This window comes from Taudactylus pleione, unplaced genomic scaffold (assembly GCF_031769625.1).
Source record: "Taudactylus pleione unplaced genomic scaffold, aTauple2 ptg000471l, whole genome shotgun sequence".
Lineage (NCBI taxonomy): Eukaryota > Metazoa > Chordata > Amphibia > Anura > Myobatrachidae > Taudactylus > Taudactylus pleione.
In genome coordinates, this window is record NW_028284873.1 from 476,651 (window position 1) to 494,607 (window position 17,957).

At 46.1% G+C, this 17,957-nt stretch overlaps 1 protein-coding gene across 1 annotated transcript in view; it reads left to right on the forward strand.

Annotated features, from left to right (window-relative positions):
- Window positions 1–17,957, forward strand: part of MTHFD2L (methylenetetrahydrofolate dehydrogenase (NADP+ dependent) 2 like) — a 277,906-nt gene that overhangs the window by 213,971 nt on the left and 45,978 nt on the right. The window contains exon 8 of the mRNA XM_088448876.1: window positions 3,575–3,700. Coding sequence (XP_088305002.1) covers window positions 3,575–3,700 — 126 coding nt within the window. The remainder of the gene's footprint in view (window positions 1–3,574; window positions 3,701–17,957) is intronic.

Consider the following 17,957-nt stretch of genomic DNA (forward strand, 5'->3'; position numbering starts at 1 on the left):
GGGAGAGGATGCGTGGAGGGAGCCTGGACACTGGGGAGAGGATGTGGGGAGGGAGCCTGGACACTGGGGAGAGGATGTGGAGAGGGAGCCTGGACACTGGGGAGAGGATGCGGAGAGGGAGCCTGGACACTGGGGAGAGGATGCGGAAAGGGAGCCTGGACACTGGGGAGAGAATGTGGAGAGGGAGCCTGGTCATTGGGGAAAGGATGCGAGGTGGGAACTCCGGAGAAGCAGGGGAAGTATCTCACACTTTCCTAAAAGCTGTCTTTGCAGGAGCAGCTTTTTGGAAGTGATAATTAAGGCCCTCATTCAGAGCCGTACGCTCTGAGCAGAGCGCACGCTCTGAATGAGGGCCGGCCTCCATAATTATGGAGCGTCCTCCTGGACGCTCGTATAGCTGTGGGTCACCACCCACAGCCTATACGAGCGTGCAGTTTGATGGCCGCGATGGTCTTGACCATCGCGTCCATCGCCACTGCGAGATGGAGCCTGCGGTTGAGGTTTTCAACCGCAAGGCCCTGGAGTGATTTTGGCTCTTTCAAAGCCAAAATCACTCCCACTGACATCACTAGTGATGTCAGTGGGCCGGCTTCTGATGTTAGGCGTTCCCTTGGGAACGCCCCCGTCAGGGAGGCACGCCCCCGGCACGCCCACCAAAGGGGGCATGCTATCAATCAACATCGACAGCACGCCCCCTTTGATCAGACACAACGAGCGAAGGAAAGTCCTTCGCCCGTCGCGTCTGGCGCATGCGCACGACGGAGCTCCCGCCGTCGTGTGCATGCGCAGTGCACAACATCGACCCACTTGCGAGCGGACAGCCGCTCGCGAGTGGGTCCGAATCAGGCCCTAAGTGTGATGAACACGTCCAATTTATACATTAAACTCGCTGTGAGTTGAAACCTTAACTATCACCACACACATTTTTTACATGATAAATAGACCCTTATATTTATGAATTAGTAAAAAAAAGTGGCCTTTAATTACAGTTAATAATGTTTTCTTAAGCTTCTCCAATTTTTTCAATAAGATGGATTGTAAAATGTTTGTAGCCAGGAGATGTTGATGTTTTAAGCATGTAAAGCTGATCAGTCAATGACTAAATAGTGTACAGTAACTAACACTGAATGCAGCTTAGAGATTCAGTAAGGTAGAAGGCAACCCACTTATACTGTATATACAGTAAGCAGCAATCTAAGAGGACACTAGACTGCTAAGTAGAAGCATGGGGAAAACAGTATTAAAATTGTCCTCATGTATCACTATGCACTCCCTGTGACAGGCAGGAAACACTAGTGACATTTACTTTAAAAGAGATGATGTGTAAGTAGTAATCTTTTCAGAACCCCTAGCTCTGGGGCATGTGTTTCAATGTTCTGACATTCCGTGGGATGTCTATGACATACAATACCAGCTCTTTGTACTGCATGATGAAACATGCTTTACCAATTAAAAGTTAATAACAATGATTAAAATGACATAGAAAAAACAATAAAGTGCCTATATTATTAGTCATCGATGGTACCGAAAGAAAATGCTATCTGCATTGACAATGCTGTGGAAAAGTACTATTTTAGATAACTTTATTTCTACTTTATTTTTACTGATTTATGAATATCTGCTATCTGCATAATATTAAACCAGCTGTATAAATACAATGTATATCAAATTAACTTAATATTGAGTGTATGAATATTTTATTGAAAACAAAGGGCCTGACTCCAGCGGTGTCCCTCCCCGTGGTGACACCCAGTGCGGGGAAGGTTGTAGAGTGCGTGGCAAAAGGGGGCGTGGCCTTACAGCCCGAACCCCCCCATTTTACTCACTTCGGGGGTCCCAGAGATGCGGACTGCCCTTGGGGACCAGTCTATGTGCAGTACTGGCAACCTCATTGTGTCAGAAGCAGAGTGCTGCAAGTAATGCTACAGTGCAGCACCCAGCTCTTGTCACTGAGGAGTTGACACTTTGGTGTTACCCCTCGGTTGGTGACACCCTGGTGCAGCCCGTACCTCCCTTGTGATGTCACAGCCTAACTCAGAGACTAATGCAATCTGCATGCCATGCCGATGCACCTGTAGTTGAGCGATTCTTTGCAACTGCGAGAAAGATTCTGAAATCTTCTACGACACATGCGTGTTACCCTGAGTGTACGCACAAAGGTGGTGTTGTGATAAGAACAGACAGCATCAGAAGTGTGGGGTAATGTGATGGTCATTACTTTGTGGTCACTAGGACGTGCTGAGTAGTGCATGCAAAAATAGTCAGTTCAGTGGGCATATTATGGGAGTTTTGCGGGCATGTCATTGCAAGCATCTGCGTTCACAGAAGCACAGCCACAGGTATTGGAGACCGTGGTGAGATGAAGATGTTGCCAAGGACTGGTACAATTTTTGCTGGTGCAACTGATGGTGGCGTATAAGGACACACAAATGTACTAGGGATGTGCAGGCTCGGATAGGTTCGAGTTTGCACGTTGAGTTCGGATTTTTCCCTCCAAAAAAACGGAACTCAGAAAGAGGCAAAACGTCATCTTACATGGACGAACATCATCATTCCAGGAATGATGATGTTCGTCCATGTAAGATGACGTTTTGCCTCTTTCTGAGTTCCGTTTTTTTGGAGGGTAAAATCCAAACTCAACGTGCAAACTCGAACCTATCCGAACCTGCACATCCCTAAAATGTACACAAGGGAAGGATTTTGTAGGCTATTTACAGACTGGTGACTGCCGATAAACTCTGCTGCGTGCACTTTTGCGTGCTAGCGTTAATCATGTAGATGAAGCACAACGTGTAATAAGAAAAAGCTGTGGCTGCTACATTGTAGCACTTTGTATACAGATTCAGAGACTCAGTGACACACTGATATAGAAGTGTCACATATGAAAAGAATCAGCTCAGTCTGCTACATACCTACTCTGCCGAAGGTTTTTTTGTGGAAAAAAGTGTAATTTTGTCTCAATAAAACAAAAAAACAAGTAATGAAATCTAGGCATGAATCTAAGTCGCACATAAGACTGAATGCGGCCGCACATGTATCGCAGTCTGCTTATGCATCTTTGCAAACTTATGAGCTTTGTAAGTCATATGTATCGGAGCTGTTTCTCTGCGGTTACTGAATAGGCGTCACTGAGGGGCAGCTGGGTGGTAACTTACATACGAATGTCTGAGAACTTTTTTGTGGGTGTGTCATGGGTATGCAGCCAGAATAACTCACTATTTGAGTCATGTGTATGTACTGTGGATGCCAAACTTGGATGGATCTCTTGCACATAGCATGGGGTAGGTGTAATTGCTGATGATAGTGATGAGGGCCGCTCTTCAGGAGCGAGGGCGTGCGATTGTACAGATGCATATAACACAGAATAGTCACAGTATTATTCCGGACGCTGCAGGCATCCAAAATTGCACTTACATTACATGCAACTGAAAACAAGGTAATAAATTATTACTATCTGGTAATAAATTATTTTAATTACACTATTTGGATGTAGCATAGATAATAAATATAAATAAATATATATATACAGTATGTGTGTGTGTTCCCTATTAAACATATCTGATATTTATTACAGGTGTTCCAAAGCTGATCACAGCAGACATGATTAAAGAAGGGGCCGCTATAATTGATGTTGGCATTAATCACATAGACGATCCAGTCACAGGAAAGACCATGTTAGTTGGAGATGTGGACTTTGAAGGTAAACCAGTACTATTGTATCTAACTTTATTATTCTTTGTTCAACGGTCTGCATTTATGCTTAAATTGATGGTAGCACCTTCCACTCTAAAAGTAGTACTGTAGTTTAGTATTCTATATTATTGTTATTATCATCTCTACCTGCTCTGTCTGGTGCCACAGTGCTTCACAGCACTAGACTTTGGGGAAAACATAGCATGTGCAAATAATATACAGAAATGATATGACATTGTGCTCAGGCCAGATCGATTCTTCCTTTTCTTCTTATGAGACATCATCCTTTTATAGTCTCACTGGGGAGAAGAAATATGAACGGGTGTTAAGTGTGAAATCAGTAACTGCTCACGTTATGCGCTTCACCCCATGTCATACTTGGAGTTACCGCTTCATCCCAAGTCATATTTACCTTCCATTCCGGAAAGGCCGGGAGGCTCCTGAAAATCGGATGGTGCTTCCAGCCGCCTGGAAGAATAGGCAGGTTCCCGGAGCTGGCCGCCACCCGCCCGCATCCCCCCCGCAGCTGTCCTCTTGCTAAGCATGAGTGGGTGGTCCGTGGGGGGCTGGCGTTATCCACATTGAATTGCATCATCGTAGCCCCGCCCCCCACTTTAAAATGCTGTGGTGAAAGTGAAGTGAGAGTCTTTCAGTGACACTTCTCCCATACATGGGCCTGATTCAGCAAGGAACGCAATTGCTTATACGCACGCAATTGTTCTGCGCATGTGTATGCATCGCAGTGCACAAACTATCCACTGAGATCGGGACAGCGATATCAGGGGATACGCAGACCCATGGCAGAGTGATTGACAGGAACGGTTATTTTGTGGGTGGTGACGGGGGGTGGTCAGGAGAACGCAGGTGTGCCAGTGCGTTTCAACGCCGTTGCATGGGCATGAATAAATTAGCCACTGCAATACCATACAAAGCCTGAGGCCCCATAGCGTGCACAGAAGTAAGCAATTTCTGAGTGATGTCTGACCTGCCTTAACTGTGTGTATGGGTCCGATGTTACTCAATATTACCGATTGTTTAGCTATGTTGGCCAAGTATACAGATGTGTGTAAGGGGAAGTGGGCATCCTTATGTCAGGCTGCGACCGCAATGCGAATGCAATATTTACATATCACCGCTGATATTAGTAACTGCGTTTCGTGCGTATAAGCAGAAAAGCTTTTCTTGCTGAAGCAAGCCCATAGAGTATATATATTCAAATAAAACATTATATTACAAATTATTGTTATATAAATGCACAACTATATATATATATATATATATATGGCATTTATTTTTATAATTCACAATATAAGTCTGTTATATATATATATATATATATATATATATTATATTAACTATATATATATCTATATATATATATATAAAATAATCCACCGGATTGGCACTCAACTGAACCAGCATTAATGTACTCCAGTGCTCTCTGCGCAGTAATAGCACACCGTAGGAAATCAGCGGCACTTGGAGATTTTTCAAAAGGCTTGTTTAATGTGTACCCAAACACATAACACCAAACACATGCCCCGAAACATTGGTGTTATGTGTTTGGGTACACATTAAACAAGCCTTTTGAAAAATCTCCAAGTGCCGCTTATTTCCTCCGGTGTATATATATATGAAGGCCATAAACAACCTGAAATGGCGTTTGGTTAGTTGACAAGTGGTAGGAAGCATTATGTGCAAACTCGGCCCACGGCAGCAAGGCAGCCCAATTGTCCTGGGAAGATGTCATAAAGATTCTTAAGAAAGTCTCTAGATCTTGATTAACTCTCTCGGATGGTAGGCTGTGGAAAAGTTTATCTTCACTTGAAGAACAGAACACAAAGCCCTCCAGAATTTTGCAGTAAACTGCACACCACGGCCAGAGACAATTACAGCAGGAAGGCCATGAAGACGAAATATGTGTTGAACGAACAACTGTGCCAGGTCAGGAGCAGAAGGTAACTTCTTCAAAGGTATATAGTGGACCATCTTAGAGAATCGATCTATTACAACCCAGATAGTATTGAAGCCTTGAGAGACTGGCAGGTCTGTGACGAAATCCATGGAGAGATGCGTCCATGGATGCGATGGAGTAGATAGTGTAAGCAATTCCCCAGCTGGAGCTTGTCTTGGTGATTTATGCTGGGCCCAGGAGGAGCAGGAAGAGATGAACTCCATTATATCTGCCTTCCTAGAAGGCCACCAATAGTGTCTTTTCAGGAACTCCAAGGTCTTCCGAGTGCCTGAGTGCCCTGTGAAGCGAGAGGAATGTGCCCAAGTGAGAAGCCGCTTCCTTAATTCCGGGACCACAAATGATTTTCCTGTAGGAGGCTGAACCTGTAATGTGGTGAAAACTCTTGATTCCAAGACAGGGGTATTGCTTTGATTTTCAGATTGATCATGTCAGAGGAGAGATCTCGATAGGGCATCAGCCTTCTGATTAAGTGCTCCAGACCGGAAGGTCAGGGTGAACTGAAATCTGGCAAAGAATATTGCCCAGCGGGCTAAATGAGGACTCACACATTGAAGGTTTTTCAGAAATAGAAGATTTCTATGGTTCGTAAATAAAGTAAATGGAAACTTAGCGCCTTCTAGCAAATATCTCCATTCCTTCAAAACCAACTTTACAGCTAGTAGTTCTTGCTCACCTATGGCGTAGTTCCTTTCAACAGGTGAGAATTTTTTAGAAAAGAACCCACAAGGATGGACTCGATTGTCCTCATAACGTTGAGACAGGACTGCTCCCACAGCTTCAGATGATGCGTCTACTTCCAACAAAAAGGCCTGCAGATCTGGTTGTCGAAGAACAGGTGCTGAGATAAAGGCCTGTTTTAGAAGATGAAAAGCAGACTCTGCCTCAGGTGACCATTGGACAGGATTAGCACCCTTGTTGGTCAAGGCTGTAATGGGAGCCAGCAATGTAGAAAATCCCTTAATGAAGCATCTATAATAATTGGCGAAGCCCAACAATCTCTGGATGGCTTTCAGTGTCTGAGGTCGGGTCCAATCCAGAATTGCTTGTACCTTCTTGGGGTCCATTTCCAAACTGGAGCCAGAAATTACATAGCCGAGAAAAGGTACACTGGGCACTCCAAAGACACACTTCTCCAGTTTGCAGTAAAGGTGGTTCTCTCTCAAACGGGTCAAAACTTCTTTAACATGTTCATGATGTTTAGCTACAGAGGATGAAAAAATCAGTATATCGTCCAGATAGACAACAACTGAAACATATAATAGGTCCCGGAAAATCTCATTAACGAAACTCTGAAAGACAGCAGGGGCGTTGCACAATCCAAAAGGCATTACTAAATATTCGAAATGTCCATCTCTGGTATTAACAGAGGTCTACCATTCATTGCCAGCTCAAATACGAATGAGATTGTAAGCCCCTCTTAGATCTAATTTAGAAAAAATGACAGAGCCCTTGACCCTATCAAACAACTCAGTAATCAGGGGAAGAGGGTATCGATTCTTTACAGTAATGTCATTAAGGCCTCGATAATCGATACATGGTTTTAAACCACCGTCCTTCTTGCCAACAAAGAAAAACCCAGCTCCGGCAGATGAAGTAGAGGGGCGAATGTACCCCTTTGCCAGGTTGTCCCGGATGTACTCGGTCATGGCTTGAGTCTCAGGCAAGGACAGCATATAGGTACAACCACGAGGTGGTATCTTACCAGGTATCAAATCAATTGGACAGTCCCATTCCCTATGAGGAGGTAAGATATTTGCTTGCTGCTCAGAGAACACATCGGCGAACATCTGATATTCCTTGGGAATGGCAGAAGAAACTAATGGAACTGCCTTTCTTACAGGTCGAATTTTTGGAGACAGGATTTCTGACAGTCCATACCCCATGACAGGATCTGCATAGAACTCCAATCTATCCTGGGATTATGTTGATGCAACCAGGGTAGACCAAGAACAATTTCTTGAGAGGCCTCTGATATCACCAGGAATTTTAAGGACTCAGAATGAAGTGCCCCAATTCGGACCAAAACTGGTTGACTTTCCTTGGTGACTATCCCGTTAGTTAGAGGGCGTCCGTCTATAGAGGTCAGACAGATGACATGGTTGAGAGACAAACAAGGAATCTGAAATTTATCTATGAAACTAGACGCTATTAAATTTCCGGCTGCTCCCGAGTCAAGTAGAGCAGTAGCAAAGACAGGTTTGGGTTTAAGATCCAAACCTACGGTAATCGTGAAAGCTTTAATTTTTGGAGATGGGCTGGATGGACTTAATGTCTCCAGGGTCAGTTAGGATTTGGCATTTCCCGGTTTACGGGGGCAGGAGATCAGTAGGTGACCGGACTCTCCTCAGTACAGACAGAGGTTCTTTTGCATTCTTCTCTGACGTTCTTCTTTGGAGAGGTGTGTATGATTCACCTGCATAGGTTCCTCTTCAGTAGGAGAAGGAATGGGATGGGTAGAAATGGAGGGGGCAAATGACCTTTGCCGGTCAGTTCTGTGTTTTTCAGCCTGACGTTCCCTGAAGCGTAGGTCAACTTTGATACACAACGAAATCATGTCGTTCACATTAGTAGGAAGCTCTCGAGTGACTAGATCATCCTTTAGTCGGTCTGACAACTCATGCCAGAAGGCCGAGGTGAGAGCTCTGATGCTAAAATTTTAAATTGCACGGCATATTGACTGACAGGACGGACCCCTTGTCTCAGTGTCATGATGTTTGATGATGCTGATACAGTACGCCCAGGTTCATCGAAAATCCTCCTGAAGGATGACACAAAGCTTGCGTAATTATCCAGCAGCGGATCTGAGCGCTCCCAGAGTGGGGAAGCCCATTCCAAGGCCTGGCCGGATAACAGAGAGACTATATAAGCCACTTTAGTTCTTGCAGTTAGAAAGTTGTCAGGCTGCAGGTTAAAATGTATGTCACACTGATTTAGGAATCCTCGGCAGAGTTTAGGGTTGCCGTCAAATTTACTTGGTAAAGGAACATGTAAGCGGGGAGATGATCTGCCTCCCGTATTCCCAGATGCTGATGCGGATGTAGTGGATGGTACTCCTGGGGTAGAAAAGGAAGTTTGCAAACTATCCTGTCGCTTAGACATCTCTTGCAGGAATTGAGCCATCTGATGCTGCATGTTTTCCAGATTTTCTAAACGACCAGAAATGCATCGGAGCAAATCCACTCCTGACTCCTGATCCGTGGCTGGCTCCATGGGGCCAGTGCAAACTGTTATGTTCTGGGTTGTTTGTGGACCCGGGATGGTAGCATCAGCGATCACAGAAGCGTGTTTGAATATAAAACTAGGTTCTTTAATACGTGCTTGAGTAGACATAAAATATGGCAGTAAATAAAAGTCCAGGTATATATAAGCATGCACTAGAGTTCTGTGGTGGGAGTAATGGGTTAATGTCCAAGTAGAAACAATTAGAACTGTCCAGGTGTGCAGGTAGTGAGACTGGAATAATCAACCAGGTATGCAGGTAGTGATGCAGGAAAATAATAAACCAGGTGTGCAGGTGGTGAACTAAAGGCCCCCATACATCAGCAATCTGAAAACCACAATTGAACAATTTGAAGATTTATTGCCCGATCTTAGGATTTCCCAATCGAGCAATCTGTGCCCATACATTACAGATCTTTTTCAGTGATTTGCAGATCGATTGCAGAAAACACAGATCGGACAATCTTGAAAGGCCCATCATTTTACTGGTAACAGTCTGCAAATCTGCTGATCATGGCCATACACTAGCAATCTACAGCCCCAATCGATCTGTGAAATCCAACATGTTGGACAATCTGATTAAACAATTCCAATCACTTTTTGGTTGCAATCTGCGATCTGTGAAGCCCATACATTGCAGATTTTTATACACAATCGATTGCAAATTGCACGATTGCTGCAATCCATCTCTGATGTATGGGGGCCTTAAGGCAAATGAGCAGGATGTCAGCAGGCTCAGGCACTCAGGTATGGGCAAGGGTGGTGGAGGAAGCGGGGTAGTCCAGCAGAAGCTAGGAGCTGACAGGCAGACTGGCAGACAGCGAATTTAACAGGAACAGGATAAGCACAGAGAACTCCCTCTCAGCTAGGCAGAGATACACATTGCACTGGCAAAGAAGGAAGGCACTGAACCTTCCTAAATACCCCATGCCGTGCTGTTACTGGCCGGAGGGAACATGTGACTCACCAGGATTGGCCAGCTGCATCACATGGCCAGAAGGCAAAATGGCGGCGCCCAAGCCAAACGGAATGGAGACGCTGCCAGGCCTTACCAGCGCAGAGTGACAACAGGCCCGCACAACAGCACGCGCAGCCAAAGCCCCCCACAACGACCTCACAGGTAACACCCGCATAGCGCCATGCTGAAATACCCTGGCCGTGAATACCCTGGCCGTGACAACCCTGTGGAAAGAGAGGTGAATCAGAGGCTGGCTAAACTAACCTGTCTTGAATGTGGGGAACTTGGACATATGCAGATAGAGTGCCTGACACTGCAATAGTCTACTGTACCATAAATGCACCCCCAGAAGGGCAGTGGGTTCTTCCAGATAACAGTCCTCGTTAACCATGGTTCTGACTTCCAGTTCTGGTGCCCAAGTGAACGGACGCCAACTCTTGTGGCTCCACCGCCACCCCAGCATTCGGGCGCTCAATCCCCGTTATTATCCCCCACACACGGGAGGTAACATCACAGCTCTGGATGGGCAGAATTTTAACTGTCCCCATGGCGTCTAAACATCAGCCCCAGCGCTCTGAAAAAAGAAGTCTGAATCCAATATGGTCGCCGCTGCCTTTACACATACTGAAGAGAGCACAGACGATGAAGCTGCAGCTGACAAGCTTGTGCTCTCCTAACCGTCCTCTCCCCCCTCAGTGGATCTTGTTACATATGAGGTGGTGGTTAAGGCTATACAGGATACCATGGGTCCATTAATGGAAGCTCAGTCTGCCAAGCTGAATCAAGTGGTGCATTATATTAAATCACAGATTAAACAGCTATCCAAGAAGTTAACTGTGAATGAGCAGAGAAGTGGAGAAGTTTTCCACAATGTGGCTGAATTGAAAACCCTTACTGTCTCTCTCTAAAAAGAGAATTATCAGCTTATTAATAAATTAGACCGGCCCTCCACTCTTTTCTGAAATCCACCCTCCCTGGATTACTTACAAAATCCCGCCACTCCTGCCTCCTACTCCAGCGTCTGGCGAGGCCTCCGTACCCTGTACCGGACTAGGCCCGGGGCCGCAGCCTTTGCTATGATGACAGGCATCCCATTAATATTTCCATGTTGCTTTACTTGGTGGCTGCGCTCCCTGTTTTTTAGCTTTAAATGCTTGCTGTTACAATTAGGTTCTGCCATTTTGGGTCTAAAAATTAGTTGCCCCCTCTAAGAGGGCTGCCCCACCACTCACTATTGCGGACATAACTGTACACACAGATGTGATGTTATGCCTTATACTGCACTCCTAGATGGACCAGGCTGGTAGAGGGTGCTGGCTTTCACTTCAACCATATCCCATTCCTGCAGTATGTCCGATGGTGCTGGCACGCGCCTTTGAGCAGATGCATGGCGAATGGGATGGGGCATGGTTGATGCATGAGGATGGATCCCTGGTTACGAAATACCAGTTTTGTCATGTTTTGAAGCATTGTTTGGCATCTTTAGGGCTTGAGCCGGGTGATTTTGGTACTCACTCATTTAGAATAGGAGCTGCTACATATGTGGCTTCTGCTGGCTTATCCGACGGGGATATCCAATCCCTTGGTCGATGGTGTTCTGTTGCATTTCGATGTTATATTAGTGCAGGTTTAGCTATTTTTGCTCCAACATAGCTCACCAGAGGCCGAACCACTCGCCGACCTACTGTAGGAGTCTATGAGGAATATTTTATTTCCCCGGGAGCCAAATTATATGATCTGGTGTGATGGTTAGTTTACTTCAGGGTTTTTTATGTTTTTTGCCTCAAGTCTGGTTAGCTATGTTGTTCACCTCCCACTTCCCCCCCTCTTTGTTACGTTTCCATGTCTTGTCGGTATGGTGTGTCTGTGTTTTGACTGCTTTGTTTGTGTTTTTTTTTCTTTCCATGTTATAAAGTGCTGCGTCTGGGTGGGAATGATTTAGGTGAGCTCACTGTGTTGGATTTGCACTCTATTGTCGTTAGATCCATTTGATAGCGGAAGCTCTGCCTTCCTACAAGTTGTTGTGGTCCTTCATTGTCCATAAGAGTGTTTTGAGGTATGCTGATTCTGGTGCACATTTGGATGTGTATAGGAGGAAGGTCAATACTGCAGTGGTGAGGTACATGTTTGAGAATGGTGGTGGTATAGTGGAGCAGGTGTTGATTAAATTCCGGGATGCATATTTGTATCGTGGCGATGGCGTGCATTTTAGTCCTGCAGGTTTGGCTTTTTTTTTTCTGAGAGGTTTTTTCTGCTGGTTGAGTTGTTTCCGTTTACAGGGTTGAGTTTACAGGGTGGCGGCGCATCGGTTTAGGCCTCGCTTGGTGGAAAAGAACGACACTTGGGAGTTAGTTTATGTTAATAGTTAGGCTTAATGGGTGCGCTCTCCTTGAAGTGGAGTAAGGCGACAGCCAATTGTCCTGGACGGGAAATGGTTATACCACCTGGACAGGTGGTTGAAGGTAAAGGAGAGTTGATCACCAATGCTTGGCTTGTGTGTGTGTTTGTCTGAGCTGTTTGGTTGTTATTGTCCTGTGCATTCTTTTTGTGCCGTCACCATTATTATTATTAACTTATAGTCTAAAATTTAATGACTTGTCAAAAATAAATTGACAAAATTTTTTTTAACGCCAACACTGTGGTCTGTGTCTTTATTTTTAAACGTTAAGTTATAATTGTATTTAAGAAGGTTATTATATGGTAACACGATAATACCCATTAGTGAGTTTAGTAAGCCCGAAGGCTGATAATTAAGCTTGAGGGACATTAAACCACAAGTGTTTTGAGTGTTGCCAGTATAATAATGTGTTGGCTATTGCCCCTTTAAGTTTAGCTGGTCTTATGCAGCCAATGAATGTTCATGGGAAGTGGTCTAGGGGTATTTAATGGAGTGATGTATGGAAATATGTCTCTTTATTCCAGTTTGTCCCACCCTCCCTCCCTGTTTTTGTTTCATTTGTTGAATGTCTGATGGTTGGTTTGTGGTTGCGGAAAAGAATGACACTTGCAGATAGTTTATGTTAATAGTTAGGCTTAGTGGCAGAGCCGGCCCTAGCCCATTTGGTGCCCAAGTTTTGACTGCTGCCCCCTAACAACTTCCCATACCGAGCTGAACAGCCCCTCAGGAAAAAAACAGGTGGCCCTCCTCAGTAGGTGCTGTCGACATTTTAAAACCCATCTGTCTTTTCATCAGGACATGTCATGATGAAAAAACCAATGTGTCTTGAAACATCAACAAATGTGATTTGTGACAAAATATCTCTTTGTTACAATTACTGAGGAGTGCCACCTGTTTTTTTCCTGAGTGGCTGTTCAGCTCGGTATAGGAATTTGTTTATTATGGTAGGAGGGGACCCTCGAGATTACCAGTAAATGCATCCAGAGTGTCGGGCTGAATGTATGAATGTACGTGTATATATATATATATATATATATATATACACACACACACATATATACACACACACATATATGTGTATGTATATACACACACATATATACACACATTAATATATATATTTATATATATGTGTGTGTGTATTTACAGTAAGTGTGTGTGTATGTATATATATATATTGTGATAGGATCACTGGTAAAGTGGTCTGTGGCAGTGACATTTGTCCCAGATTCCTGTCATTATGTGTTTTAAACCCACAGGAGAAAGTCTGCAGTGTAGCAGGCTTGAGTTTCGGCTTTTTGAAAAGCCGGTTTGGGACCTGGGGGTTGTGGGTGAGAGGAGAGGGAGGGCTCCAGCTACGGCCACTCCAGGTTTTTGTTCTCGCAGCCTGGTAACAGGTTGTTAGTTTTCCACCTGAGAGTGGCCAATATAAGCCTAGTGTGTTTAGGGCTGATTGTCTCACCTGGGAGAGCAGACAGGGAGTTTGCTCAGAGACACTTGGAAAACCTATCTGTGAGTACTGTGCTGTGCTTTGTTGCTGGCGAGGGCATTAGGCCCTGCCAGGTTCTGGTAGTGAGGGAACTACCTGTGAAGTTAGTGCCCCGACAGGGCTAGGATTTATGTTTATGTTTTCTTTATGTTATTTCTGACATTGTACAATAAAGACTGGCGCCGACCAGCTTGTACTCACTTCCAGACTGGTGTGCTGCTTCCCTGCTGCTGTGTGTGTGTGTGTAAGGAAGGAGTTCCCTACCCAGGAGAGGGACCTCCTAATCTGAATGTGTCACAATATGGTGGAGAATGCGGGCATCCACACACACTGAAGTTGCAGCGAGAGGAAAACTTTCCATTTAAAAATTAAAGGGACAGACACCCAATTTGTGAGTGTGGAAATAACTCTGTGTCCTTGGAGTCCCATAGAGGAGGCATCAGCCAATGCTTAGAGAGGCAAGGTTCAGCTTCCAACCTACCCCACAGGACAAACTGGAGGAAATTATTAAGGCCTTGTTCCAAGCTACAGGAGTTCAGCAGGAGACGAACAAAGCTCAGCAGGAATCTACCAGGGCCCAGCAGGAAGCTACAGCAGCTCAGCAGGAATCTACCAGGGCTCAGCAGGAATCCACCAGGGTGCAACTGTTGGCCTTGGAGACAGCCCAGAGGCAACAACAGGTCGCCATCGAGGAAACCTGCCAGGCCATAAAAGAGGTGGTACAGCACCTGGTCGCCCGGCCCAGAGATGTTACTACTAGTCCTCCCACCACCATTCACTCCATACGAGCCAGTCACTTCCTCCAAAAGATGACTTCGGGCGATGATGTGGAGGCCTATCTCGCCACATTTGAAAGAACGGCCGAAAGGAGCAGTGGGCAAGTCTGGTGGCACCTTTTTTGTCTGGGGAGCCACAAAAAGCATATTTCGACTTATGCCTGGCTGATGCCAAGGACTATAAAAAACTAAAACAGGAGATCCTAACTCGCTTGGGAGTCACCACCTTTGTTCGTGCCCAACGGGTCCACCGCTGGGAGTTCCATATGGACAAGCCTCCACGTTCACAGATGCATGACCTCGTCCATCTGTCCTCAAAATGGCTACAGCCCGAGACACTGACGGGACCACAGATCGTGGAAAGGGTCGTGATGGACCGGTACCTGCGATCATTACCCACGACTCTGCGCAAGTGGGTGAGCCATGCAGACCCTAAGACCGCAGACCAGTTGGTCGAGCTAGTGGAGAGGTACGTGGCGGCTGAGGAGCTGAGGAGTATGCCCCACCAAGCCCCGATGGCGCACCGGCGAACTCCCAGAGACACTGGTAAGACTGTTCCAGGGGAGAAGGGTGCTGGGTGGTGGGATGTACCTAAGACTGAGGGTGTAGAACCTGGAGACAGGCCTGCCAGGCCAGGAAGGTTCTTGCCCCGTAAACGACTAGACATTAATATGATTCAGTGTTTCCGGTGTGGTGACTTCGGCCATATTTCCGCTAATTGTTCACTTACAACTGAACCTATGCAATGTGATACTGCTCATGTCTACCGCAGGGGGTCTTTCTTTGCACAGACAGCCTGTACGGCTGACCGGCAGGCTGAGACTGATAAGCACATGTGTGTACTCACTGTAGATGGCAACCGAGTAGAGGCACTGTTAGACTCTGGTAGCTTGGTGACACTTATAAAAGCTGAGCTGGTGAACCCCTTGAGGCATAAGGGGAAAACTGTTGATGTGACCTACTTACATGGGGATAATCGATATTATGTTACTGCCGAGGTGAACATCGAGACACCATGTGGCTCTGCTATAGTTTCTGTGGGTTTGGTGCCTGGTCTGATGTACGATGCAATATTGGGGAGAGACTTTGCTCACTTCTGGAAATTGTGGGAAAGCCGTTTTGTTCCAGAAGTGAACAACCCCGGTCCACTTGAGAAGGTTGTCGATATAGTGGAGGAGGGAGTTTCTTCTGAGTCAGAGTTATCCCCTTTTTCTACTATGATTGGCGAACTAGAGAATGCGGAGCGTGACGGTGGCCCGCCAACTGATGTGCCTCCCATTGAGGTGGGAAGTGTTGTTGGGCCAGTTGATCGTCTGCCTGATTTAGAGGTCAGAAGAGAGGTCTTTGCCATGGAGCAGTTGAAAGACCCTACTTTGGTAAAAGCCAGGAAGAATGTAAAGTTAGTTGATGGTAAACCCGTAGACCCTGATAGTCCTTTGTCCTATCCCCACATGGCAATGTGTCAGGATTTATCCTGCCCTGAGTGTCAGTATCATGCTCCCAGATCACGTTTTAAGGGACCACTAGTTCCATTGCCTATTATAGAGGTGCCAATAGTGAGAGAGCACCTGAAACAGGCTCAACAGGCACAGCAGAGGGTATACAACCGCAATGCTCGGTTACGCAGCTTTGCTCCTGGGGACAGAGTGTTAGTGTTGGTTCCCACTGTTGAAAATAAACTTTTGGCTAAATGGCAAGGGCCCTTTGAAATCTTAGAAAGAGTGGGACAGGTCAATTACAAAGTTTACCAGCCGGGGAAAAGAAAGCCGGAACAGATATACCATATAAATCTGTTAAAGCCCTGGAAAGATAAAACGGTACTGTCGGCCATCTGAGCCCCTCCAGTAAGTCCAGGGCCCTTAGTTCCCGAAGTGACAGTGGCAAAAACCCTGTCGGCAATTCAACAACGAGAGGTCAAGGAGTTTCTGGTTAGAAATAGGGTGCTGTTCTCTGACGTACCTGGGAAAACCTTGGTCGTTAAACATGACATCATCACTGACCCAGGGGTTAAAGTTAATCTAAAGCCCTATAGGTTACCAGAAGCACCAAGAGCATCGGTGTCGAAAGAAATTAAAAATATGCTAGAGTTAGGGGTTATTGAAGTATCACATAGTGAATGGTCAAGTCCCATTGTGTTGATTCCAAAGCCCGACGGGAGTGTGCGTTTCTGCAATGACTTCCGAAAGTTGAACAGTGTTTCAAAATTCGATGCCTACCCGGTGCCACAGTGGAGAAGGAGGCGTTGGCATTAAAGTGGGCATTACATACTTTAAAATTTTTGGTGGAACACAGGCCAGGGGGCCTGTTGTTTAAAGCAGACACGTTGTCACGCGTTCATTGTTTGGGGGCTTCAGTTGTTCCGCCCCATAGGTCGAAACAAAGGGGGGGGATATGTGATAGGATCACTGGTAACGTGGTCTGTGGCAGGTACATTTGTCCCAGATTCCTGTCATTATGTGTTTTAAACCCCCAGGAGAAAGTCTGCAGTGTAGCAGGCTTGAGTTTCAGCTTTTTGAAAAGCCGGTTTGGGACCTGGGGGTTGTGGGTGAGAGGAGAGTGAGGGCTCCACCCATGGCCACTCCAGGTTTTGGTTCTCGCAGCCTGGTAACAGGTTGTTAGTTTTCCACCTGAGAGTGGCCAATATTAGCCTAGTGTGTTTAGGGCTGATTGTCTCACCTGGGATAGCAGACAGGGAGTTTGCTCAGAGACACTTGGAAAACCTATCTGTGAGTACTGTGCTGTGCTTTGTTGCTGGCGAGGGCATTAGGCCCTGCCAGGTTCTGGTAGTGAGGGAACTACCTGTGAAGTTAGTGCCCCGACAGGGCTAGGATTTATGTTTATGTTTTCTTTATGTTATTTCTGACATTGTACAATAAAGACTGGCGCCAACCAGCTTGTACTCGCTTCCAGACTGGTGTGCTGCTTCCCTGCTGCTGTGTGTGTGTGTAAGGAAGGAGTCCCCTACCCAGGAGAGGGACCTCCTAATCTGACTGTGTCACAATATATATATATAAATATATATATATATATAGCCCGCCCCAGCAGTGCCCCTAGTAGTACTCCCTCCCCAGCAGTTCCCCTGGTAGTAGTCCCTCGATAACAGTGCCCCTGGTAGTAGTCCCCCCTTCAGCAGTGCCCCTAGTAGTAGTAGGTTCCCCCCTTCCAGCAGTGACCCTAATAGTAGTCCCTCCCCAGCAGTGTCCCTGGTAGTAGTCCCCCCCTAACAGTGCCCCTAGTAGTAGTCCCCCCTCCAGCAGTGCCCCTAGTAGTAGTAGTCCCCTCATCCAGCAGTGCCCCTAGTAGTAGTCCCCCCTCCAGCAGTGCCCCTGGTGGTAGGTCCCCCCTAGCAGTAGTAGTCCCTCCTCCAACAGTGCCCCTAGTAGTAGTAGGTCCCCCCCTTTCCAGCCAGTGCCCCTAGTAGTAGGTCCCCCCTTCCAGCAGTGCCCCTA